The sequence below is a fragment of the Rhinatrema bivittatum genome, chromosome 9 (genome assembly GCF_901001135.1).
Source record: "Rhinatrema bivittatum chromosome 9, aRhiBiv1.1, whole genome shotgun sequence".
NCBI classification, from domain to species: Eukaryota; Metazoa; Chordata; class Amphibia; order Gymnophiona; family Rhinatrematidae; genus Rhinatrema; species Rhinatrema bivittatum.
The window spans coordinates 80,163,681-80,190,187 of NC_042623.1; the positions used below are offsets into that span (position 1 = coordinate 80,163,681).

The 26,507-nt window shown below is 43.5% G+C and overlaps 1 protein-coding gene across 3 annotated transcripts in view; it reads left to right on the plus strand.

Moving 5' to 3' along the window:
- The window catches only part of PANX2 (pannexin 2), a 155,038-nt gene extending 133,800 nt beyond the window's left edge, over positions 1 to 21,238 (plus strand). For 2 of the 3 annotated variants that reach the window (XM_029617026.1, XM_029617027.1), the window contains exons 3-4: positions 8,132 to 9,636; positions 16,507 to 21,238. In XM_029617026.1, the coding sequence (XP_029472886.1) occupies positions 8,151 to 9,636; positions 16,507 to 16,877 (1,857 nt within the window). In that variant the 5' untranslated portion in view covers positions 8,132 to 8,150 and the 3' untranslated portion in view covers positions 16,878 to 21,238. The remainder of the gene's footprint in view (positions 1 to 8,131; positions 9,637 to 16,506) is intronic. The other variant, XM_029617028.1, reaches the window with a different exon arrangement.
- Positions 21,239 to 26,507: the final 5,269 nt, after the last annotated feature.

Genomic DNA, 26,507 nt, shown 5'->3' on the forward strand with positions numbered 1-26,507 from the left:
ATCAGTCACTGCACTACGGTCAGCCAAGACCCTCAAATCAGCCCCAGTTGTTATGCTCAGGCTTGTGGACCCTTGGCTGACGAGAGGATGGTATACCTTTCGAAGGGTCCGTAGGCTCTCTCGTTGGGTGGCGAGGCAGAACAGGAGGCAGGACCAGCTGACCCTTGGCACTGGAGACTGAGGCAAACACGGAGACGATGAAGAGACGAGATAAAGCGCTGTGTCTTCACCACTGGTGGTCAGCAGTCCCCCCAGGAGGAGCCCATAGGGACCCGACCGCTGGGACTTAGGTGGACCTAGGGAGGTCAAAGCAACGGTGCAAAGGCCAACTGGAGCTTCGCCCTGGAAGCCCGCGGTCCCCCCAGGAGGAGCCCTTAGGGACCCGGGCCGCTGGGACTTAGGTGGGCCCTTGGAGACGGAGTCTTGAAGGAGTCCTAGGTCGAGTGCCAGAGGGTTGTCGCTCACCAGTCCGAAGTCGTGCACCAGGGAATTACCGCTTGCCAATCCGAAGTCAGGAACCAGAGAATCACTGTAAGCCAATCCAAAGTCAGGAACCAAGAACACCAAGACGGAACAGGATCCAAAGCTCAAGGACTCACCGAAGCAAGCAGACTGGACAGCGCTGGAGGACGTTGCCAAGTCGAGGAATGAGCAGAGGAAGCCTCCTTAAATACTTCCTCTGCTCTGGATCATTGGAAGCAGGTGAGTATCATTAAAGAGATCAGGTCCCTTTAAATCCAGCAGGGGGGAGTGGCCTCACGCCTAAAGATGGCGGCCATCTTGGATTTCCGAGGAGGAGGAAAGCCAGCAGAGCGCCGCGAGGGAGGAGCAGGGACGGCTCCCCAGCGGGTGGCCAGACTGCGGACCATCCCCGGGGTGATGGGCACCGGCCCCAGGGAGCGTTTCAGGGGTTGCCGTGGCGGGTCGCTGCCGCCGCAGTGGAGGTAGAGGAGGAGGACAGCCACGGGCGTGGGACACAACACCAGTCAGTCACGTGGACGGCCATGTCAACAGCGACACCCTAAACAAGGCCCCACAGCTCCACAAAAGCAGCCACCTGCTTTTTGAGTTTCATTGAGCCACCCCCACCGCCATTTATAGGAGGTCGCCTCCAATACTTTTACAGCAATTGGGAGGAGATCACCTCAGATCGTTGGGTACTCGACATCATCAGAGAGGGTTATTGCCTGAACTTCATGCCTCTTCCATCCCTTCCACATGTACCTCCTCTTCGAAGTACATCGACCCAATTACCATCCTTCCGAACAGAAATTACAAACCTACAGCTTCAAAGGTCTGTTCAAACAATCCCTCATCAGCAACAGAATCAGGGATTTTATTCTCAATACTTTCTCATTCCCTCATCAGCAACAGAATCAGGGATTTTATTCTCAATACTTTCTCATTCCAAAAAAATCAGGGGGCCTTTGCCCCATTCTAGCTTTACGAAACCTCAACAAACACATCCAAAAAGAAAAGTTCAAGATGACCTCTCTCAAAAACATCCTGCCTCTACTGCAACCCAACGACTGGCTGTGTTCCATCGACCTGAAGGAAGCATATACCCATGCATCCCTCTTCCTGGCACTACCTTTGTTTTCGAGTTTAGAACAGGCACTATCAATACAAGGTCCTACCTTTTGGCCTGTCTTCAGCATCAAGAGTATTCGCAAAATGCTTAATGGTGGTGGTGGCTCATCTCAGGCAACAATCGATCCAGATTTTTCCTTATCTGGACAACTGGCAGTTAGTGGCATCAGATCAGACTACGAGCACACACGGTGTGCATGATCAATTGCCTTCAGACCCTGGGATTCCTAATAAATTACGAAAAATCGCATCTACAACCTACCCAGACCACTGCATTTCATAGGGGCCCTCATCAATACAGTAGAGGAAAGAGCCTACCTTCCACAAGACAGAATGGAAACTCTCTCCTGCCTGGCGCAGCAGTTATGCAGCCAGTCTCATGCTTCGGCAAGCCAAATTCTTCAACTGCTGGGTTATATGGCGGCAGCTATCCGTGTGATTCCCCACACAGGACTACACATGCGCCGCTTACAATGAGGCCTAAAATTTCAATGGTCACAGTTCCTGCAGCCTGTCACTTCCAGAATACACCTAACCAAACCAATGATCACAGACATTCAGTGGTGGCTCTCTCCCACCAACCTATCCACAAGAGCTCCCTTCCGAGTGCCTCATCAGCTGACACTCATGACAGATGCCTCCAGGAAAGGTTGGGGAGTCCATCTTGCCGATCTCAAAACTAAGGGATTCTGGTCTCCCCAAGAATCCGAGTACCAGATCAACCTCCTCGAGTTACATGCAATCTGGAGAGCGCTTCAGACCTTCTCTTCTCAGGTCCGAGGAAAACGTCTCATGGTATACACCGACAATCAAGTCGCTATGTTTTACATAAACAAAGAAGGAGGGTCCAGTTCATGGACACTCTTTCAAGAAGCACTCCGGATACTCCATTGGGTGAACGCATCCGATGTATCGCTCCAGGCCACCTACCTGCTGGGTCTGGACAATGTCACGGCATATCACCTGAGCATGAATGGACTTTAAATAGAGAAGTGGCCCTCACCATATTCCAACAGTGGGGCTTCCCAACAATCAACCTCTTTGCCACGGAAAACAACCGGCAAACCCAAGTCTTTTGCTCCATCTACCCCAGCAACCGGTTGTGTCCGTCGGTCTCAGACGGCTTCGACCCTTGTGCTTCACCTTTTTCTCAGCTCTCCCCGCTAGCCTTGGGAAGATGGCTACTGCCGTGTCTGCAAGCTGCACTCTCTGGCGTCCCCGGAATGGCTATGGCGTTGCCTCCTGCCATGTTTCTCCCAAGGGCCTCCTAGCGCGCTCGCTACCCACGTCTTTATTCCAGCTATGGCGTGAACCTCGGGGGCGTCCCCCTCAAGTGACGTCACGCCATCCGGGTATTTAGCCTGAACTTGTTTGCTAGCTCATTGAGTTAGCAAGGATTGGTCTCAGCCGGTCTAAGCTACTCTGCCGCTTCCGTGCTGCTGCTGGAAGCTCCCTCTCTGCCCTTCGGGGTATTGTCTAACCTGGGTACCCGCTCCTCGGGGGCCCTCTGCTTTATTTCAGGTGCCTTACTGGGATCAGGTACTCGCTCCTCGAGGGCCTGCTCTCCCTACCTCGGTGCCTGTACCATCTACTTCAGCCTGGTGGAATCGCCAATCTATAGCTACCATCTAGTGAGTAATCTAACTCTCAATCTGTCTCATCTACAGCATTGCATTGCCTTGCCTGGGAAACTTACATCGGAATCCCCTATACAAACGTGGTGAGACGGGTTCCCTCTGCTGAGGGTGCCGGGACTGCTACCTCTGGATCACCTCACTACTGCCACCTCTGATGGTACACATCAAGCTGTACAATAAAAGAGTTAATTCTGTGTTTGTGCGTCCTGAGTCTAGCCCTGTGACTCCCCACGGGGCTCCTCCCCATGGGCGTGGTCATCTGCCACAGTACCCAAGAATCCACCCAAACACAGCTAAACCATAACACAACCATCGGTACGCCCTAGATGCCTTCCTCATTCCATGAACGGAGGACTTGCTGTACGCTTACCCTCCCATACCGCTAATATCAAGGACAATTCAGAAATGTATTCAAGACATAATGGACATGATTCTCATAGCTCCAGCCTGGCTGAGACAACCATGGTATGCGTATCTCATTCGACTTTCCATACATCCACCGATTCCGCTGGGAGACCACCAACAACTACTAACACAAGAGGGAGGCTCCCTCCTCCATCCAATGCATCAATCTCTCCATCTGACAGTGTGGAGATTGAAAGGCAAATATTGAACTACCTCGGCCTACCTGCGCAGGTAGAAGATATCCTTATCACATTCAGGAAGCCTTCAACCAGACGCAACTATGCAGGAAAATGGCACCACTCCGCAGCATGGTGCAAACCACGGAACTTAGATCCGTCCTCCTCTACCGCCGTACAACTGCTGGAGTACCTCCATACTCTTTACCAAGTTGGTCTGGCTACCACATCAGTTCGAATGCATATCAGTGCTATTGCGGCTTTTCATCACTCTCACAATGGCCTTCCCATTTCTAATCATCCTTTGGCCTCCAGATTCATGCGAGGCATGCTTCACCTCTGACTGCCGGTGACAAAACCATCTGTACCATGGGATCTTAACATTATCCTAGAGCAGCTCATGATGTCTCCGTTCGAGCCTTTAGACACATGCCACGTAAAATACCTCAACTGGACTACAGTATTCTTGGTGGCCTCCTTACTTGGAATTTTACCACAACAACGTTACCCTTCGACCTCATCCCACCTTCCTTCCCAAGGTGGTCTCCGCTTTTCATCTTAATCAAACCATCACTCTACCAATCTTCATGCCAAAACCTCATCACAATGAGTGAGACAGACTCCTGCACTCGCTGGACTGTAAATGAGCTCTAGCTTACTATAAACAAAGAACGCAATCTTCTTCCAGACCTTCTCAGCTCTTCCTTTCCTTTAATCCAAATGACCCTGGTCAACCAGTCTCCAAGAGAACCATTGCCAGTTTTTTATCACAGTGCATTCAGTTCTGTTATAACAAACATTCAATCAAACTCGACAAGAAGCCTCAGACGCACCAGATACTCGCCACAGCAGCATCAGTTGCACACTTGAGGAAGGTTCTGCTACTGGACAAATGCAAGGCAGCTAATTGGTCCTCTATTCATACCTTCACATCACAATATTGTCTTCATCAACAAGCGGCCTCTGATGCAGCGCTAGGCTCAGCAGTCTTGTCAACCCTTCAAAACTGATGATACTGTCTACTCTTCCTAAGGGTTGGTGTCCTGACCTTCTAAAAAACATACTACATGGACACAACCCGGGAGCTTGGGTCTCCCAGACAGCATGGCTAATTCAGCCCTGCTATCGACGGGAAAAAGCAAGTTTGCTTACTGTAAACGGTGTTTCCATTGATAGCAGGATGATTAGCCATGTGAACCTGCCCTCCTCACTAGACAGTCACACAATGGACAATTGAATTGTTCTCTCTTGCTTGGCTACAAAGGGACTGAGGAAAGATGGACGTTCGCGCGGGAAGATGACCGCGCAGCCGCACAGAGTTAAAGCTCTGAGACTTACTGAGGAAAACTCTGCCTATTCCAGTCGTGTGCACGCTCCCAGACAGCATGGCTAATTCATCCTGCTATCTATGGAAACACAGTTTATGGTAAGCAAACTTGATTTTGCCAACATTCTTTCCAAGACCACACCATAAGCATACCTGTGAACGCTCCAAATTTGGTCCAGAGACTCCAGAATTCTGAAGGAATTGCCGGGTCTCTGGGCCAAAGCCTCAAAACTCCAGATACAGCAAAGAACTGCCTGCATGGGCCCTGGAAGAGAAAATCATCTGGGCCCATGCAGGTAGAAAGGAGGAGGAGGAGTGTCTGCTTCACAGGCAGAAAGAAGAGCTCCATTGGCCTGCGCAGCCAGAAGGTGAAGAGCAAATGTCAGCTGAAGGCAGAAGGAAGAGAAGTCTCATTGGCCAGCACAATCAATTGAAGAGGCAGCATTGGCCCTAGTGGCTGAAAAAGAAGGAGAAGAACTAGCTGCTTGTGGATTGAAGGAGGAGGCTGCTGCAGTTTGTAAGTTCAGGACAGGAGAGAAAGAACAAGTTAACATATGTATGAGTGTTTGTGTATTAGTGTGTGAATGGGATGTGTGAGAGTGTGTCAGTAGGCATGTGTGAGTGGGCCTGTGGGCATGAGAATGATAGAGGTCTTTAAGATCATGAAAGGTCTTGAACAAGTAGATGTGACTCGGTTATTTACACTTTCAAATAATAGAAGAACTAGGGGGCATTCCATGAAGCTAGCAAGTAGCACATTTAAGACTAATTGGAGAAAATTCTTTTTCACTCAACGCACAATAAAGCTCTGGAATTTGTTGCCAGAGGATGTGGTTAGTGTAATTAGTGTAGCTGGGTTCAAAAAAGGTTTGGATAAGTTCTTGGAGGAGAAGTCCATTAATGGCTATTAATCAAGTTTACTTAGGAAATAGCCACTGCTATTAATTGCATCAGTAGCATGGAATCTTCTTAGTGTTTGGGTAATTGCCAGGTTCTTGTGGCCTGGTTTGGCCTCTGTTGGAAACAGGATGCTGGGCTTGATGGACCCTTGGTCTGACCCAGCATGGCAATTTCTTATGTTCTTATATAAGTATGTGTGAGAAAGTGAGAGTGAATGTGTTGTGTATGTTTATGAAAGAGAAGGAAGTTTGTGCGCATTCTGACCCACCCCTGCTACTCAATGAAAATCTTAGGGTGATTCAACATCAAAAGTTCCCAGTTATGCGCATAAGGGCTTGCTGGTTCCTTATACATTAGACTGCAGATGAGCTTTACTTTTCTATTTGTAAAGGGCACAGAAAGTCTTTGCATCTACTCTTTCTTTTAATCCACTCAAACAGGGTTTTTAGGTGCAAAAAAACTTTTTCTACTTGGATCTTTGATTGCGTCACTTACTGCTACAATCAAAAAGGACTACACAGTAAAGTAAAGACTCATCAAGTTAAGGCTATAGCAATTTCTTTAATGCATCTGTGCTCTGTTTTCATGGATGATATCTGCAAAACAGTTACATAGATATCTATCCATCCTATCACTGCTCCTTCCAGGATAAAGACTGCTTTGCATCAAGACAGTAGCTTTGGACAGGCAATTTTTCAAAACGTATTCAATTAATTCCTTCAACTCTACTCTCCATTTTCAGGCAATATGGACAGTTTGCAATGATCTACTATTAACATGAAAAGCTAATTATATGCAATCCTCAGTTTGGGAATCCTCGTTTGTGAGTCTGATATTACCCTACATGCCATGGAGGAAGCTAAGTTGCTTACCTGTAGCAGGGGTTCTCTGTAAAGAGCAGGATAAAACAACCACACAGTCCTCTCCACTTCCCCTAGAGTTGAAGCTTAGTTTGCTATAAAGTCTGAAGAGAGTTGAAGCTTAGTTTGCTATAAAGTCTGAAGAGATGTGTGTGGCAGCAGGCTGTGCAGGAAGGTCTGCACATGCTCAGAAAGATCTTTTAGGTTTTTCTGAGCTCTGAGGGAGTTTTTCTGTCTTGGTGTTATCAGATGATGTCACCCTCCTGTTGCAGGTAAGCAACTTAACTTTATTCTATCTAACTAGGTGGTTTTCTAAAGTGAGGAGACACTATGAGTCCCACAAGATTTGAGTAAAGAAGCTCACAACACACATTAAGTGCTCTCTGGTTAGTTCTGATATTAGTGATAATCCACTGCAGTTAGAATGAAGCATTGAAGAAAAATCATTTTAAGTAAAGATATAGCCAGTAGTAAGAAAATGAGCAGAGAGTATGCAATCAGGCAGCTACTGATACTAATTTTCACTTTATAAAGTATTCAGGACTCAAGATGACTTTTTGCCTAACTAGGTAAAAGTGCTCTTTTGCTTGATAGCTCATCATGATGAGTGCATCCCTTGCTGCTTGGAGAATCATGATGCCAGCATATCTTCATTTTCCGACAATGGTAGTGGGCTAGGTTGACACCATCACTGCTGTTCTACTGTAGCAAAGAATGGATGCTACCTACAGCAAAGGTGGTGTGAGTCTTCCTCAAAGTAGGTTACATTGGTTCAGAATTCATGTTATTGAGTAGCTTATGCTTAGAAAGGCTTTATGTTCTGTTTTTTAATTACTTTTATTGCAGATAATATGTAGGAGAAGCCATGTAAGGAATAATGCCTTTTGTGTCTTATAATAAAAAATGAGTTACATTAAGGACAAATTAATGAGCATTATGCTATGTTGACAGCTCTTAATTTGTTTTGGGGACAGCACAGTTATGGTGGAAGACCTGAAGCAATGTGGAGGATACCATTTTCATCATCTTTCTTTAACATATATGAGCTGGTTGTATACAGTATATGCAATTATCATTGGAATTTCTAGTGTAGATTCATTAATTTCTCCAAATGTAGTTTTTGCTTATAGGAAAGTGCACTTAATTGTCTAATAACAAATAAAACTATGGGCTTTTATGAGCATTTAATGATGCAGTCACAGAAAATTGATCTCATTTGAAATGTTTATTTTGCAGAGCTCCTTGTATAGGTTAAATGCACAGCAGTGACTTTTCTCTCTGTTACACAGAGGAGCCAATATACTGTTACACACCACACAACTTCACCCGGGACCAGGCCTTGTATGCGCGAGGATACTGCTGGACAGAACTCAAGGATGCCCTGCCTGGTATGGATATCAGCCGTTGGCCGTCCCTGTTTGAGCACAAGTTCCTCCCCTATGCACTTCTGGCCTTTGCAGGAATAATGTATGTTCCTGCCCTGGGCTGGGAGTTTTTGGCCTCCACCAGACTCACTTCAGAACTTAATTTTCTGCTTCAGGAGATTGATAACTGCTATCATCGAGCAGCAGAAGGGCGTGCACCCAAAATAGAAAAGCAGATCCAATCCAAAGGCCCAGGAATAACAGAGCGAGAGAAGCGGGAGATAATTGAGAATGCTGAAAAGGAGAAGAGTCCTGAACAGAACCTGTTTGAGAAGTATTTGGAAAGAAGGGGTCGGAGTAACTTTCTTGCCAAACTATATCTGGCAAGACATTTATTCATTATATTTTTAAGTATTATACCAATTACATATTTGAGTACCTATTATGCCACGCAAAGGCAAAATGAGTTTACATGTGCACTGGGAGAGCCCCCTGACAAGACCAGCAGCTCCAGGTTGCACATCAGAGTGAACTGTAAGCTGCCATCTGTTCAACTGCAACGGATAATTACAGCAGTAGATATTGTTCTTCTATGCTTCATGAACTTAATCATCCTTATAAATCTAATTCACTTGTTCATATTTCGGAAGTCCAACTTCATATTTGACAAACTGAACAAGGTTGGAATAAAGACTAAAAAGCAGTGGCAGAAGTCCCAATTCTGTGACATTAACATCCTTGCCATGTTTTGCAATGAAAACAGGGATCACATCAAATCTCTAAACCGGCTGGACTTCATTACCAATGAAAGCGACTTGATGTACGATAATGTAGTTCGCCAGTTGCTTGCAGCATTGGCCCAATCTAATTATGATACCACACCAACTATGCGTGATTCAGGTACTCAGACTATAGACCCCAGCATCAACCCAGAAGACCCTGATGTCAATGAACAACTCGTCATAAAGAGGCCTAGGAAAAAAATGAAATGGATCCCCAGCACCAACCCTCTTCCCCAGCCTTTCAAGGAACAGCTAGCCATAATGAAAGTTGAAGCCAGCAAACCTGAGAAACTGAAGCCAGTGAGGAGGAAAACAGCAACTGACAGTCTTATCGCTCCTCTGCTAGAGTCCACCTCCAAAACCTCTCAGCAGCCATTGCCTCAAAAGAGTGAAATCAATGTCCTAGCCAACATAAGTGCTGACAAAAAACATGCCCGGCAGTTTTCTTTAGATGTTCATCCATATATCTTGAGCAATAAAAAATCCAAGTCAGAGAATTCCAAGAGTGTTCCCATCCCTACATCACAGAGCCAGGCAAGTGGATTCCTTAACCAAGAGGAGAATGCTATTGTGCACATTTCATCTTCTGTCAAAGGTAGAGTATTTTATCATCACCTCCAACACATGCTGCATGCAGGGGTACTGGCAAGCTGGGTAAAATAGGAGCTTGGCTATTGTTGATAGTGGTTTACAACCATGGTGAAGCAGCAACAGTACATAAATTGATACAAAAGCATTGGTTTAAATGGCTGAATCTGCTACTGTTGAACCAACACCGAGGGCCAAATACTCTAAAATGTTTTCTTCTCATTTTGGGCTGGATTCATCAAGGTCTTTTGCTATAGACACAGAAAATCAGGTCTTTGTTTTTATGGAAAAAAATGCTTAATATATCTGACCCCCAAGCCTGTTATTACAATTTGTATATCTTTGCTGTTGAGCCATATCTGTAAACCACCCATTGCAATATGGGACACTGTGTCCCTCAAAATTTCAAATATTTTGTAAGAAAGTAAAAAGTCAAAAGAATGAATGAATTGCAAGACAGAAATAAAATATGACAGCAACTAACACTGGGATCAAAAGATATATTTTTAGAGATGTTTAAATTCCCATTTTACCCACCCTGGCAGCATCCCTTTGTCATCTGAAACTCCTCCGTAAGATCTTTGGGCTGGGGGACATGTATTCTCTCCCCTTCTTAGAGATGAGGTGTGAAGTGAAATGCAATGATGGTTTCTCTCTTTATTTTCACTCAAAAGGCTTATTATTTATAGGTCACAACTTAGTTCTACAGCTTGGGTCATCAAAGCATTCCAGGGATGGAGATAAGATCGGGGGTGTTAGGGAAAAGCAGTGTATGTGTAGCTGGGGAATGGGGAGTGAGCATGGCTGGAGGGGGTGGCAGGGTGTATGTGTGGCTGAGAGGGTCCTTCTCCATTGCACTCCCATCCATCTTTCACTCCCCACTCCCTTCTGCTCCCCACTGGGCTACTTCAATGACATCATCCAGTCACTGTTAGCAGTGGCTGGATGACGTCATTAGAGCACCTCAAGGTAAGCCTGTTTTTTTTTTTGGGGGGGGGGTTGTCAGTTAAAACTGAAAAATCCAATTTATTCATTGGGGGGTGTTTCATCACTGGTTTTTTTTTTTTATTTAACTGAAAATCAGAAGCCTTAAGTATAATCTACATCTATTGGTTACAGTTTGTATTCATCAAATATATATTCTCTGTAGCAGAGATTAACAGCAAAAAATGTCAGCTCTGCTAAACTGTAATTTTAGTAAATTAGAGTTGACTTCACTTTTGATTGCATTTTGCTTCTGTGTTGGCTGGACAGCATCTGAATATAAGTAAGGTGTCTTTACATACAGCTACAGTAATTATTACAATTGCTGCTGTATAATTCTTACATACCTGGATGATGCCAGGTGCCTAATTTATCAAAGCCTTATCCAATGAACACTGAACAGGTGAAAAGCTTTGATAAAGCATGCTCAAGGGAAGCACCACTATAAATGTATTGTAAAATAAGAATCCTTTTTACTAGGGGGAGGACAATTGTCAAAGTCATTTACATGGAAAATAATGATTTACCCACAAAAATTAATTGTCCTAAATGCATCCTGCCTCAGTATAGCTAAAAGTATATGCATTGTTCCATAATACCTGTACTTCTAGCCATACTAATAAGGAGAGGCATTCCCAGAGTCATATTTTGGACACAAAAAGCAGATGCAAATGTCTGTGGGTGCTTTGTACCTGCAGCAAGGGTCAGAGTGAAAGTATGTAAAAAAACTGGGAGTAAAAGTTACCCATGGACCTTGTTTCAATGCAAACAGTTTAAAAATTGCCCTTTTTAAGGATACTACCAAGCCAATTCAAGAATAAAAAATGTAGTTACACTATTTAAAATGAGGAAAAAGTAACTTTATATCTCATGGCCTAGAGTCTTAAAGTCCTGAGATCATGAAAAACTGGCATTATCCTATCTGCATGTTTGGTCCATGAGCACCTATCGGGTGCAGTTCTCAGCGGTTACTGTACAGGAGCAGACTCCTGACCCAATCTTGCATGTTGTATTATAGTACAGAGGCAGATACTCTTCCAGGGTTGAACCAGGGAACCCCTATGCTACTGTAGAATGGATATGCAGCCTGTCTGTGAGGATCTATAATCCCAGCACACAAAGCTGGGATTAATCTCAAATTCTAAGTTCCTCTGTAAATCAGATTTCAAGAAATAGCAGCACAATAAAAATATCTCTCTGATCAGGGTGTTTCACTTAAAAGTAATTATGCCTTTGGTTGCCAGACATTTTAATAGTCGTATTCCTTAGCATAACATGTATCTAACTATCCATGACATAATCTAACAATAGTATGACAAATGCAGTACAATCTGGGTTCTCAACTCTAGTTTTGGAGGCTACAAACAGGGCTGGTTTTCGACGTAACCAAGTCTTGAAATTATCCTTGTTCTTAGACAATAAGCAGTAACTTTGAAACAGCCATGTGGGTGCACACGTACATGAGTTTGTTGGCTTGCATCCAGAAATACAGCCATTTTATAATATACACGTGTATATTCACACGTTATAAAATAGGCTGAATGCGCATACCTGTGCGCACAATTTTAAAGGGACATGCGCATGTGCGCGCAAATGTGGTGTCTACTACGTAATGAGAAATTACTACTTACCTGATCATTTTCCTTAGACCAGACAGATGAATTCAGGACCAGTGGGTTATGCACCTCTACCAACAGATGGAGTCAGAGCAAAGTTGACGTCATAATATATATACTCCTGTAGTGACATCAGCCTGCCAGTATTCTCTTCAATAGCCAAATGTTGACAGACTAGCAAAAACTTGATTAATAACAGATAGCCATCAGTACTCAGCCAACAGGAAACACTGAACTCGGACAGAGAATGCATTAATGCTAGTCTAGGGACTGGAGTAACACCAGTAACCCCTGAAACACGTAACCACGCAGGAGGACCATAATGCAATCATTCGGCAGCCAAGGGTGGGAAGCCAAATCCATCTGTCTGGTCTAAGGAAAAGGAAATTATCAGGTAAGTATTAATTTCTCATTTCCTAGCAACCAGACAGATGAATTCAGGACCAGTGGGATGTACCCAAGCTACTCCTGAATAGGGCAGGAGCCTGCCCACAGTCCTGTCAAAACCATACATGCAAAGACTGCATCCTCCTGGGCCTTCACATCCAGATGATAATACCTGGAAAAGGTGTGTATGGAGGACCACATCGCAGCTCAGCAAATGTCAATGGAAGACAGCAATCTAACTTCCGCCCATGACACTGCCTGAGCTCTAGTGGAATGAGCCCTAGGTAATGGCTTTTCAGCATCTATATATGCAGCCATAACTATCTCCTTAATCCAGCAAGCTATTGTAGCCTGCGAAGCCGGTTTGCCCTGTTTATCTCCACTGTGAAGGAAAAACAGGCAATCCGTCTTCCAGATACCTTATGATATGTCTCTTGACATCCAAGGGTCACAACAGGCGATATTCCTCCGCATCTCTTTCCCTAGCCAGAGACAGCAGGGAAATGGACTGATTCAAGTGAAAATCTGAGACCACTTTTGCAAAAAGAAAGGAACAGTACGCAACTGTATTGCCCCTGGAGTCACCCGAAGGAATGGCTCCCAGCAAGATAAAGCCTGCAGCTCGGATATTCGACATGCAGAACAAATCAGCACAAGAAACACCATTTTCAAGGTCAGTAACCTCAAGGAAAGGCTACACATCGGTCAAAACATAGGGCCCGTCAAGAAATCCAAAACCAGATTAAGACTGCACAAGGGTACTGGTAACCGCAAGGGAGGACGAAGATATTTCACTCCTTTCAAGAAACGGGCCATATCTGGATGAACCGATAAGGATTCACCACTCACCTGACCCCTGAAACAGGCAAGAGCCGCTACTTGCACCTTACAGGCCTTCCAAAGCCCAACCCCCTTTGAAATTAGCCTCTGGGGCGACCCACGCAAGATCAATAAATTCTTGAATAGCCTCCATAACAGGGAAAAAACAAGAGCCTTTACGCAAAGAAGCCAAAATGGAATTTTTCTTTGGTTCAGACATGGAATCTGCCCCAGGTACTCCCAGCATCTGGGAAATCAGAGCCGGTAGCTCAACTCTATGAAAGAACCGCAACATAGTCCTATACGGCTCCAGTCCCAGAGGACTTTCCCCATCCTCCAGAGAATCAGGATTGGCCTTATCATCAGTGCCACCCGGAATCCTAGCAGGAGGACCTGCTACCAATCTAGGCAGTACTGGGCGAGTGAGAAGTCATCGCCTGCGACTCTAACCTGACAGGATTGAATGGGGCAGAGGACTGTGCCTGAAGAAAGGATTGCAATCCTTGAAAAAATTCTACCCAAGAAAAGGCAGAAGGATCTATGCCAAAACCAGTAGGCACCTTGAACTATTGTCCCCCACTGACGAACCAGTTAAAGGAGTTCCAAGGTCAGGCACCCCTCCTGACATGTCTTTACCCAGGCTGTCATCAGGCTGGGAAGAACCAGGATTAGTAAAATCAGAGGCAGATAATTCTCCTTGAGCCTCTAAGCAGCGCTGGCACAAGTCAGAGGGCATGGCAGGCTGAGATGCACATATATGACAGGCAGCACAGAGGGAAAGGCACTTTGGTTTCTTAGCTCAGATGCCATCAGTCTGTCAGTATGCTTAACAGGCAACTGAAGGTGTGCATCCAGCTGAATTCACACTGTAAAATTTTAGGCGCACAAAATTTAGGTATTCTAAGGCTAGGCGTAGCAAAACTAGACACACTACTTCCATTCCAAATTTAAGCGCACAACCAATGCAGCCCAACTTGTGCGCACAGGCGCTTGCGTGCTTAACACGAAAACCGCTAACACCTAGGCGCCCAAACACGCACTTTGCCCACACCGACGGTCCTGAAGAGGGCAGCCTAACGTGCAGGAAAAAGCACATGAAAATGCCACCATGGCCTACACATGGTGCACAGAGAAAATCCTAACAGCGGGGCCTAGCCCACCCGGACTGCTCAACCCGCCAGGCTGCCCAAGGCTCTTAATCTCCCTCGCGAATGGGAACGAACGTCGGAACGGCTCGCCAAGCACAAAGACCGGAGGAAGGGGAAAACCTTACAATTGACCCGTCTACTCTGTCTCTGTCTTTCTCTCTTTTTTTTTTTTTTTTTAAACCTTACCCGAGCTCATCCTTTCCTGGCTAAGTACAGAGACGGTCTCCGGCTGCAGGGAGAGAGGACATATACTGTCACTACCATGCTCTGCTTCCTGCACCCACTGCTTTTCAGCTGTTTTAAACAGCTAAGTCCACACTGGCTAAGAAAAACAGCTACTGGACCAAGGCACTCATTTGAAGGTCCACAGAAATCACCTCAGGAATTTTCAAAAGAGGGAAAGACCATTTGGTATCACTGCAGGAGAGCGGGGCGAATTAAATCTCCTTTTATTTCTCCTTCTAAAATTTGAAGCAAGCCTCAGTAGGAAGATGCACGTCCATCATCTGCTGGAAACGGAGAATACTGGAAGGCTGATGTCACTGCAGGAGTAATATATACTGTGAGTCAGCTTTGCTCCATCTGCTGGTAGAGGTGCATAACCCACTGGTCCTGAATTCATCTGTCTGGGTGCTAGGAAAGTGGGGGAATTTTATAAGGTCGTGCGCCGAAGCCATACCCTGTTTACCAAATTAATTTCCAGTTCGCCCAGTTTAGGGATAGCACTTCCAAATCCCCCTAATGTATTAGCCTCCCTTTCCCCTCATTAGCTCCAACCTTCAGTGACTAGCTTAGATTTTTTTGTTTTTGTACTTACATGCCATCCATAACAGTAGTAATAGCACAGCAGCAGAGGACCCCGGCATGCGATGTGTGCATATTTATGTGCACATCTCTTGGGCCTTCCCCAACATGCCCATAATACACCAGACCATGACCATGCCCCGCTCCTATTTCTGAACTTTTGACTTGTGCACATAGCTGGAGATATGCATATACATGGCTGCCTTTTCAAATCCACACGGTGCAGGCCGGCCCCTGTTGTGCACACATCTCCTGGCTTTGGTGCACATGGGGCTTTTAAAATTCACCTCTCTGTATACACTATAATCTAATGAATATTCATTATGAATATCCTAAAAACCTGATCTTTCTGTGACCCTTTTTGAGAACCTCCTGTTGTAGAAGAATTATTCTCAGGAGAAAGGGCATTTTTCATTATAACCAAGGAACTTTGCAAAATGAATTGTTATAAATAAAAGACCTCTATATGCTTTGCTTTGAACATCATTAAAAAATTGAATTATGTTAATCAAAAGGTCAAGCCCAAATAATAGTGGAGCTGTTTCAGCAAATGTTAAATGCCAATGTCTGTATCAAACCATTTTTTTCTTTGTTTCCTGCTATTAATGAACAGTCCTAACACTTTTGTTAGTTTATGGAAGGATGGGAATTTTTCTTCTGCCATTACAGCTGCTGCCTGATGGCCACATGCTGGCACTGAAGAAGCACACAATCCAAGCTACCATTGTGCATATGTGAAGTATTTGCTATTTGAAGACTGTGTCTCTAATAGTAATATATATTTAAAAACAATAGACACTAGTGAAAAAACAGAAATTAAAAGGACTTATTATTTACATGAAGAAGGTTCTGCAACTGCCAAGGAAATAGAAAAACTATAGAACAATTTGGAAATTGCGCATCAAACCTGTTATGAAAGAAACGATGCACACACTGTGAAGGAGTTTCATGTTTTCAGGGTTAACATCTTTAAAACTTAGCTAAATCCATCATTACAATGTACCTGTTTAGGTAGTTTGTGCTTAAGTTACCATGCAATATATATATATTTTTTTTTTTTATAAAGACAAAGGCAATCTGATCAGCTTATCATTTACTATGGCTTTTGTTTTCTTTCAGATACCTCATTACCCAGGCAGGATACTGAAAAAGATATTTTCCATTTATCGGAGACCTGTAGGACTGTGCCAGCTTCTGCAGCTTATCTTGCCTGCAACCATAGTAGTCATGCAGCTACAACTTCTGCTACAAGCATATCCCTAAGCCAACTCAAGCAAGAACCCATGTCCACATTTAACCGCAACCCTACCCACCCCTTGCTCCACATCAGTACCCTATATGAGGACCATGAGGCTCAGGTTTCAGAAATGATTGATGGGGTCCATTCTTCCCCTGATCCAGGGGAAATCATCTCTGTCATACCCCCAAAACAAATAATGCTAGCAACCTTTGATGAGCCAATAGCTATGGTGAATTCTGTGGAATATTAAGGGATCAGGCTGAAACCCTAAGGACAATTGGCTCTAGGTCATCCTCAGGGACAGATGGGCCCATGCTGGTCTCTTCACCATCTCTTCCTTTGCATTCTAAAATTTGTTGACTTGGTTCCCTTAACTAAGAAATGCAAGGCTACAAGCACTGAGCCTCCATGTAAACAGTTAAAAAGTAAGTCAGCAGATCACCGGCAGCTCCATTCATTTAGCAAGCGGCTATCAGGGTTCAGTTAAAACTATTATGGGAACCAAAAAATTTCAGTAGCTACATTTGCAAGAACTTTCATACTTTTTGCGATCAAACTAATGATACTCCAAGCTTTATAGCATGCCTCTAACAAGTTGGGCACTGCTCTCTTCCTGAAAAGAAAACAGAAAACGAAACTGACAAGTAGATTTGTTTAAAATCCACTGATGAGAGCATAATGTTTGGGCCAGAAACAGCAAATTTCTACTGGCATCTCATGGGAACTGACCCTATAATTGTGTAGCACCAACTGTGGCGCATATAATCATGCTTTTGCTGGTAGAAAATAAAACCACTGGCAGAAGAGCAATACAGCATGTCATAAAGATAAAAGAAAATCCTTTTTAGACATGGCTATACTATTGTTCTTTGGGCTCCACTTTCCTTTTTCTTATTTTGGAAAAAGGGGACTCGGATGGGCAGAGACAAACAGCCATGAAGGAAATAATTTTCAGGAAAGTTTGAGGGTCAGCTTCTGGGTGCTACCCAACAACAGAAATAATCATAAGAAATACAGAGACCACACATCACTGCAGACCAGTAAAAACAGAAACAAAATTATCATACCGATTCAGCAGACTGCAAGATCCCATAATTAGACACAGAGAGAGAGCCTTTCTCCTGTCTACTCTCTAGCTCCCATTTTGGACTCTTGTGCTATTTTTAATAGGATAATTACATTTTATTTTTACCGGTCTGCACTGGTATTCCATATTCTTAAAATTATTTTTGTTTTCGTTTGTCAGTGGTTACTTAGATATCACTTTAACCTGCCCACCACCATCAGATTGAGGTTGACTGGCATCCTGTTGGCAACCCTGAAACATTCACTATACTGAAGCTGACTGGTTGAGGATTTTGTCACCATAACACAAAGCAAAGTCCCAGGAGTGACTTTCACTGCATGAGCATGCAGAGCATAAGGCTGTGTGTTCCCATTCTAGTCTAGAAGCACATCAAAGACACAGCCAATAACTAGTTTCTCTTTAAAATGCAAACAGGCACAACTAATCTCTCTCCTCGCCATGTCACACATCAAGAAATGTAAAGCACAAAAATTAGTTTCAGCAATATTAGTAGAATGTTGGTCAATAACATTTTGGATAGGGTTGAATTTGGTGACTTTCCCAGGTTGTTTCCCTTAGCACAAATGTTTCATATTTTCAGACTCATTCATTGAGAAAAGTTACAGAATTAACAGGACTATTCTGACATGGGTTTAGAATATTTCCTAAAAGAAAGATGTACCCTCTGTGTACTGTGGTAGTATTTTCAAACTATTAATGGCAATATATTTGCTGCTTGTCAGCTCAGAACTTTTCTTAATCGTTATTTTTGAAATTCTTTAACCAGCACCCCCTCCAATATTCTATATACTTGAGAGCAGTCATGTTAGCAACAAAATCACAAATTACCTTACTTTCAGAATAATTGGTGTTATATCATATACTGCATAGACCATCAGGCCAGTGCAATATAGTGCACTCGACCGAGCGCATGGCTTACACACACTTGGATGCACGTTTTGAATGCACATCCAAAACCCCTCATGCAATAAGGGGATTAGCGCGTCCAAAACGCATGTCCAAACCAGCGCATAGCTAATAGTACTCTTCACATGTAAATTCAAGTTAATGAGGCTATTAGCTATTACCCCCAATGCAAAAAATTGCCACATGGCCATTGCGCCCATTTTAATACTGCAAATTTAATGCCTGCCCAAGGGTAGTCGTTAAAGCATGCGGTGCTCAAGGGATGATGAAAAAAACCTGCTTTCAGTATTTCCTTCTATTAGTATCCTAGCAATATTAAATAGGAGGAACCACAGAAAGCAGGATTTTTTTTTTAAGCCTTTGAGCAGGACATGGGGGGAACCACAGAAAGCAGCAACCCCAAGGTCTGGCTCACTCAGAGCCCCTGATGGCAGTGAGTGAAGGCGTGAATACATTACGTGTCAGGCACTTGATATTAATGTATTCACTTCCTGCCGATTGGTCCTTTCACTGACATTGGTCCATTCACTATCATGTCAGTGAAAGGACCAATCCTTTTCAGAAGGCTATTGGTCCTTTCACTGACAAGTATCGGTGAAAAGGACCAAACAGGAACAGCCTTGCTGGTGGTGGGGAGGGAGCTTTGGCGAGACTGTTCTAAATGCACAGCCACTTTTCCTTGGCGCCTGATGCAGAGCGCTAGGGATGCACAAATGATCAATTGCGTGTCCCTTTCAGCGCAGCAGCTCATTTGCCTATTACATCAAGGACCCAGGACAGCTGGATGTGCGTGCATTCAAAAAACATGCGCCCAGTTTAGACACACATTTTTACACGCTGATATTGCATCGACCTGCATGTGAGGTGATGTGCGCTACTGTGAATGTGGCTTGCTCACATGAATTTGGGGAAATTAGAGGGAATAAGATTACTAAATGATGCCAGGCCTGGTTTTGAAGCTGCTAAATAATTCCATACTACTGGCATTCCCATTTTTGTAAAATACATCTATTCCTATCATTTCCACAGTCCACTTCCTAATCCATCCTATGCTACCAAGACTAATGAGGTTTATATAACTACTTCCTGTTGCGAGCCTTCACTTCCAAAGCTTGAAGTGTATTTCACTTAGCCATTTCCTACAATTAATTCCAGTCCATATATGTTCCCATTACTAACGTCTCATCTCCTAATTACTACAGCATTTCTCCTTCAGATTACAAAATATTCTTCATGCCACACATTCTATCCCATTCACTGCAATCTATGTCACATTACCACCTGAACGGTCCCCTTTCATCACCTTTCAGTTTCTAGCATTTCTGTGGAAGAACATAACACTACCCTCCAATCACCTATTAACTTTTCATTTGCTAAACTCTCTCTTGGTACCAATTTACTTTCCTCTGTCTCTCCCCCTTCTTCAACAGTTGACCCTCTCCATTATGAAAATGTGCTTTTTCCCTTGGTTATATTTTGGCTTCATCCTTTTATAGTCTGCAAAGTATTTCATCTCTGTTTTTCTTTTTTTCTCTCACACCCTGCAGTCATCTAGGAACCATTCCTAGAAAAAAACAGGGTCCCCATTTTAGTGGTTGTAGAGGGAAGTTAGAGGTATAATTCAACTACATTGCTTTACAAAGTCCACAACACTTCTTAATAAGGTTATACATTTATCAATCAGAAATATCTGGAAAAACTATGACAAGATTGAACTATTCTTTCAAGCAGATGAGACAGAAAGTACCGAGGAAGCATCTTAAAATATTTCCAGTGTAAGAACTTAGCTGTAGATGTTCATTCTCTCACTGGCAGAGAGTGAGCATTAATATGTGGTGTGTTAACTTTTTTAAATTTTGCACAGTACACATATGATACAACTTTTCTTTAAAGAGGAGGTACCACTATTTTTTTAAATTGTATATGTCTTGTGCAGCATCTAAAATGCTCCTCTCTTTTTTTCTAGAATTGTATTACTTTGCTGTTCTAGTTTGTTCTGTTTTCACCTTCCCCTAAAATTATACTTCGTTCCATTTCAGGAACAGCTCCTGCTTTCCCCCAGGGCATTGTTTGTATTGAGCTCACATTGTTGAGGTCAAAGTGTTGAAGAGGGTTTTCTAAACAAACTCCATGTCCTCAAAAGATTATAACAATCCATTACTGGTGTTTTAGCACCCATCTCAATCTATTCTGCAGGACAAAATATATTGGAGTGCTTTGTAATCAGTGGGAGTTGGAAACCAGAACTGGACTAGCATATCATGTTAACATGGAGTCTGGATGCCAACACCGATAAATGAATGTTACCCAGTATCACAGTATTTCTCAGCTTTTCAGACTTATTCCTTCCTTAGCAGGCAGCTGCACCCTTTCCAAGATTTAAATATTTTCTACTTTTCCTATTATACCAAAGGAAATATTTCTTTCTATACCTGACATTCGTTCAAGTATCCATCCTTCATTTCAATGCTATGTGACAATTTCACTGGAAATGTATCATGGGAGCTTGGGGCTGTCAAGAACTGGGCTATCCACCATTTTGTTTCTTTCATTACTTTTAAAATGTTAACTTTTTTTTTTAATCAAACCAAACCCCTGAAAATTGTCAAAATACTCAATTAACCAAAAGCAAAGAAGAAGGATTTTTAATTTTAATGATTTTCAATTCATGGAATTCCCCTTTAAGCTTTTTTTTAGTAGCAGGACATACATAGTAACTTTAGAAATTTAAAAAAATTCTAATCTCATTTTTTCTTTGTTGTATTTTAAGAAAGAATGAAAGATCTACCTGTACTGCAACTCAATAGATTTTTTTCATCTTCTTTACACATATTGAAATCCATTAACAACCCCTATATGTTGAACTGGATCCAATGAAATGAAGAGTTTATATTTTTAATATATTTTATAATAATGCCAAAATTCCTTTTAATGTTCAAATCATATTACATATTATTTTTGGAAAAATTCAATAACAGCATTGTTGCATCTGCATTCTTTTTCAGAGTCACCAATAGTGAATGAAATAGCAATAGAAAAATGTTGGGTATTATGGAACAATTTATTAAAGTCTGACAATGCTAAACACAAGAGTCCTTATTTCCAAAAAGATCTCTCTCATTCCATGTCCATATATAACCCCCTCTCTGGTGGAGAGTACCTGATGCAAGGACTACAGCAGAGTCCCAGGGCTGTCTTTACTCTCTCAGACCTCTATCACTCTCAAACACCAAACTTCAGCCCTGGAGGCCTGAGTCACCAAGATCCTAGGTGCTGTGTTGGGGTAACCAGGCTGCACAATCTCTCTCACTCCTTACTCAAACTCACTGTGAGGGGTTGGATGAACCAAAAGGGCACACTTGAAGAAAAACTCGAGTCCAAAGTTGGTGTTCAAATAATAAAAAGGTTTATTTAAGATTGAAAATTAATATCCAGGCAATGATTCCAAATATGAATAAAATGAGGAAAATACAAATCAAGAAAAAACAAGTTTCTTTGTCCTTAGTGCCTCTTTTGATGACCCTCCTGCTCTTTACTGTGTCCTGGTACAAAATACCTTCCCCAGTTAGGGTAGATAAATTCTCTTCCAGGTCCAACATATGCCAGGCGTGTTGGTAAAACTTTACCAGCTTTAAAAATAGAGTGAATCTCCAAAGTACTTCACAAAATGCTCAAAAACTCTAATCTGTCTTCCCTGTTTTTGCATCTTGTGCCCAGCAAGGTGGATCAGCCCTTCCTGCCAAAGGGTCTTTCCTATCAGTTAGGAGCTGATCCAAAATAGCAAAAAATCACACCAATCTTCTCAGGAAACAGCTTCAAAAACTCCTCAGATTGACTAGGAGACTTACTCAACTCCTCCTATAAAAGACTCTTCTGCACTGTGAGATCCTGGGATGATCTCCTTCCCTCTCAATTTCTTCTAACCCTCTCAATATTGCATGCACTCAGTAGCAATTTATACCACTGAGATCCATCCCAAAAAGATGATGGCCTAAAAGCTAGGGAGTTACAGGATATGCCAAAAGCCTTTCTAAAATAAAATCCCAATATGACCACTGGTAAAATATTTGTGCAGGTTCTAATATAAGAAAAATATTTGAAAATAGACCAATATGGTTTACATATGTTAGTCCTGGAGGAATTCTGCGCTACTGCGGAGGGCAGAATTCTCCCCTGCGCAGAATTGCCATTTTCTGCGCAGAAATGCCAAATTCTACACAGAAAATGGCAGAAGAGACCCTGGCATGCCTCAAATGGAGCACGTGAAGATGAAGGCCCTGGTGCGCCACTTGCGGCAAAGATGAAGGCCCCGTGTGCCACGAACCGAGTATGCCCTGCTCACAGCGAAGATGAAGGCCCTGGTGAAAGTGAATGTGTGTGTGAGAGGAAAGGGATAGGGGTGTGAGAAGGGGAAGGAGGTGTGCGGGAGGGGAGGGTGAGAGCAGGGAGAGGCGTGTGAGGGGAGGGTGAGAAAGGGAGAGGGGTGAGAGAGAGCTGGGGGGGGGGATGCTCAAGTGTGGATGCCAGAGAGAGGGAGCCTATATGAAGCGACTGAAGGAGTGTGTAAGTGTGTGAGACATTGGGAGCTGGTGTGTATGAAAAAGGGATCATGTGTATGTGAGGGTGCTAGCCTGTGTGAAAGGATTGTGTATGGGTGAGACAGAGCCCGTGTGAAGAGGTGCATGATAGACATAGCCTGTGAGGATGTATGTGTGAGAGAGAAAGGGAGCTTGTGTGGGTGTTTATGCAAGAGAGAGGGAGCCTGTATGAAGGGATGTGTGTGTGTGTGTGAGAGAGTGAGGGAGCCTGTATGTATTCCTTCTATAATGACCTATATGTGCTTAATTAGAAGATACTAGGACTGTGATCATTCCTAGTTAAAAATATGTAATAAGCCATTTTCTACAGTCAGTAGAAAAATAAGGACAAATTAGCATAGAATTAGTTTATCAAATAGCTTAAGTCTATTAATATTAGTTTTTAAAAAGGATTCTCTGTCAAAAAGCAGTGTTGAACAGCACCAAACAGACCTGTCTTTCCAAGCTCAAAGAGCTTTTGCTCTACTGAGCATGTCCAGAAATTCCCACGCAAGCATTGCATTGGGAGTCCCCTCAGTCTTTTGTCATGGCTATCATTAAAATTCTAGGTATTTTTTCAAATTTGCTTTGTTGCCTCAGCAATTCCCAAGCAGCACTTTTCAGTGTTATATAAAAAAAAAGAAAATATTTTTTTCTTCAGAATGTACAGCAAGAAAAGGCCCACTGTGAGTGGCTTTAAAGACTGTATGTGCAGTAGGAAAATGTCCATTATGGACAGACATGACATTTGTTACTGCTACCATGGACCAAGCAAGACTTTGAAAAGCCACAGTTGATTCTCTTCCCAGAGCACAGCCCCATGTGCCACCCCCAGATATGGAGTTGAGCAGGAGCTCCTCCAAAATATCTCTTCTTTGGTGGAGCAGGTTGAGTTTTCAGTGTCAAGCAAACAGACAAAGTTGTGAAATGTGTTGAAAAGGAAGAAGAACCACTCTGCAGAGCTGCTAGCAGAACTGGTACCAAAAAAGCAATGAGTCAGCACCTTCGAGGAAGCCAATGCACCTCATTATCCAATTTTAAATAATTAAAACCTATTCAGTTCCCAAATCTCCAGCTCACTGAAAAAGTTTGTTATGGGGGTGGGGGGGACAGTTTTGAAACTGTCCACACTGTGGGTGCTTTTAAACTACAAACTTTACACCAGTTTTCAAAGCAATGTATGCACTTTCTTTTTTCTTTGTAATTTGTCCCAGGTAAAAAATACCATAGGTAGTTGCACCTGCTTTCTCATGCTGATGCAATACTGTGTGCTGGCCACAGCGCACAGCTCAACACACGACTGGTCATGCGCTTTGGACGCGCGTCCTTAACCCCTGATGCAAAACGGGGTTTAGCACGTCCAAAACGCACATCTAATCAAGCACATAGTTAATAGCACTCATCATATGTAAATTCATGTTGATGAGGCTATTACCTGTTTTCCCCAATGTAAAAAAAAAAATGTGCGCCCGACGCGCACATTTTAACCCGCAAAAAAATTGTGTGCCCAGAGCAGGCATTAATTCTTGAGGAGTCCAACAAAATTACAGAAAAGCAGAAAATACTGCTTTTCTGTTACTTTTTTCAGTTTCTCTGACGTAATAGTGTTGGGATATTAAGTCTGAGGAACCGAAATAGGAGAATTAAAAAAAAAAAAGAAAGTGCCGCGATCAGGTTGGGAAAAGGGGCACTCAATTACCGAGCATCCGTTTTCCTAACCAGCTGACAGCCACCTCTCCCGGGCGCCCGCTGTTGAGGAGGCGCTAGGGGAGCAAAATTTCTCCTAGCGCCTCCTTTTTAATGCGGAACCCGATTTAAATATTAGATCAGGCGTCCGGGAGAGTTGGATCGGCGCACGTTAAGGGAGCAGGCGCTCAATCATGTGTGCCCGTTTAACACGGGCCAATATTGCATCAGCCTGTCTGTGCAGGTACTTGTGTTTTTTATGGAAAATAACAAATAGAGTTAAAAATACAATTTAAATTGTGTTATTTCCCTCCCTGACTTAAACACCCCTGAGAAACTCCTCTCAGTCTGGCTAGAAGAGCATGCATTATGGAACAGCGTAAACACTTTTAGTCACATTGAGGAAGGACAACGTTCAGATTAACGCTATGAAATGTCTCTGTTCTCAAACTGACGATGCCTATACATTCACTTCCTAGCTCATGCAGCGATAGACCTGGTCCTTATGCCCCTAGCACACATGTATTTCTGTGGGGAAACACTCTGGGTACCCTGGAGGTGTCCACCAGAGTCGCTGTGAAACCTCGTGCATTTACAGATGTCCCTGAGAGAAAAGCCAAAGGAGCAATACGTTCTGCTTCTGTAGCGGCAGATACACATGCAGTAGAGAAAGTAGAAGGAACATGAATAGAAGAACCAGTATTAATGAAGCTGATCAACCTTTCGCATGAACAACTTAAAAGAAAGGGCAAATGTATGTGTAATATGCAGAGTCACCCTCAAGTTGACACATTTCTAGGTGCACACAGATATCAGGCATTCATGGCCTTTCTGAAAATCTGGCTAAAAGTTCTTGTGGGCTTCTACAGCATGCACACTTTTAGCCAGGTTAAAAAGAGACTTTTGTGAGGATGTATTTAGGTCAGGGGAGTAAGCAAGCATACATGAGATTTTTAAAAAATACATGCTCTAGTCAGCGTTTCCACAACTGGAGGGCACAAAAAAAGCCTGATAGGAAGGAGTTGGGCAGCTGCAAGCTTCATTTTCTTTCCCTTTTGGCTTGCAGGATGTCCTCCTGCCAGCAGGGAGTGTGTGTGTGTGTGGGGGGGGGGGGGGGGGGGGTCAGAGAGCAACACGTATCTGTTCCTGCTTTCCCTTCTGCTGGCTTTCCTCTGGAATTGAAACTGCACGGGCCCTGTGGTTTTACAAGATCTGCTGGGCTCTTTCAGTTCAATTTCAGAGGGAATCTGACAGAGGAGGAAGATCATGCAATATCAGGTAAACGCTGCTCACAAACTGTTACGGTTCCAGGACAGGAGAGAGAAAGGACAGATGAATGTGCCAAGGGTGTGGAGGGAGAGGGAAGGGAAAGTGGTGATGCTGGGCGGGGGTGGAGGGAGAGGGAAAGGGAAAGGGAGGTGATAATTCCAAGGGGGTAGAGGGAGAGAAAAGAGAAGAGGTGGTGATGATGCCAGAGGAGAGGGAAGAGAAGGTGATGATACTGGGGTGGAGGGAGAGTGAAGGAAGGAGAATGTGATGGTGCCAGAAGGTGGGGGAGAGGAAAGGGAGAATGATGATGTCAGGGGGTGGGGAAGAGTGAAGAAAGGAATAAATGACAATTTCA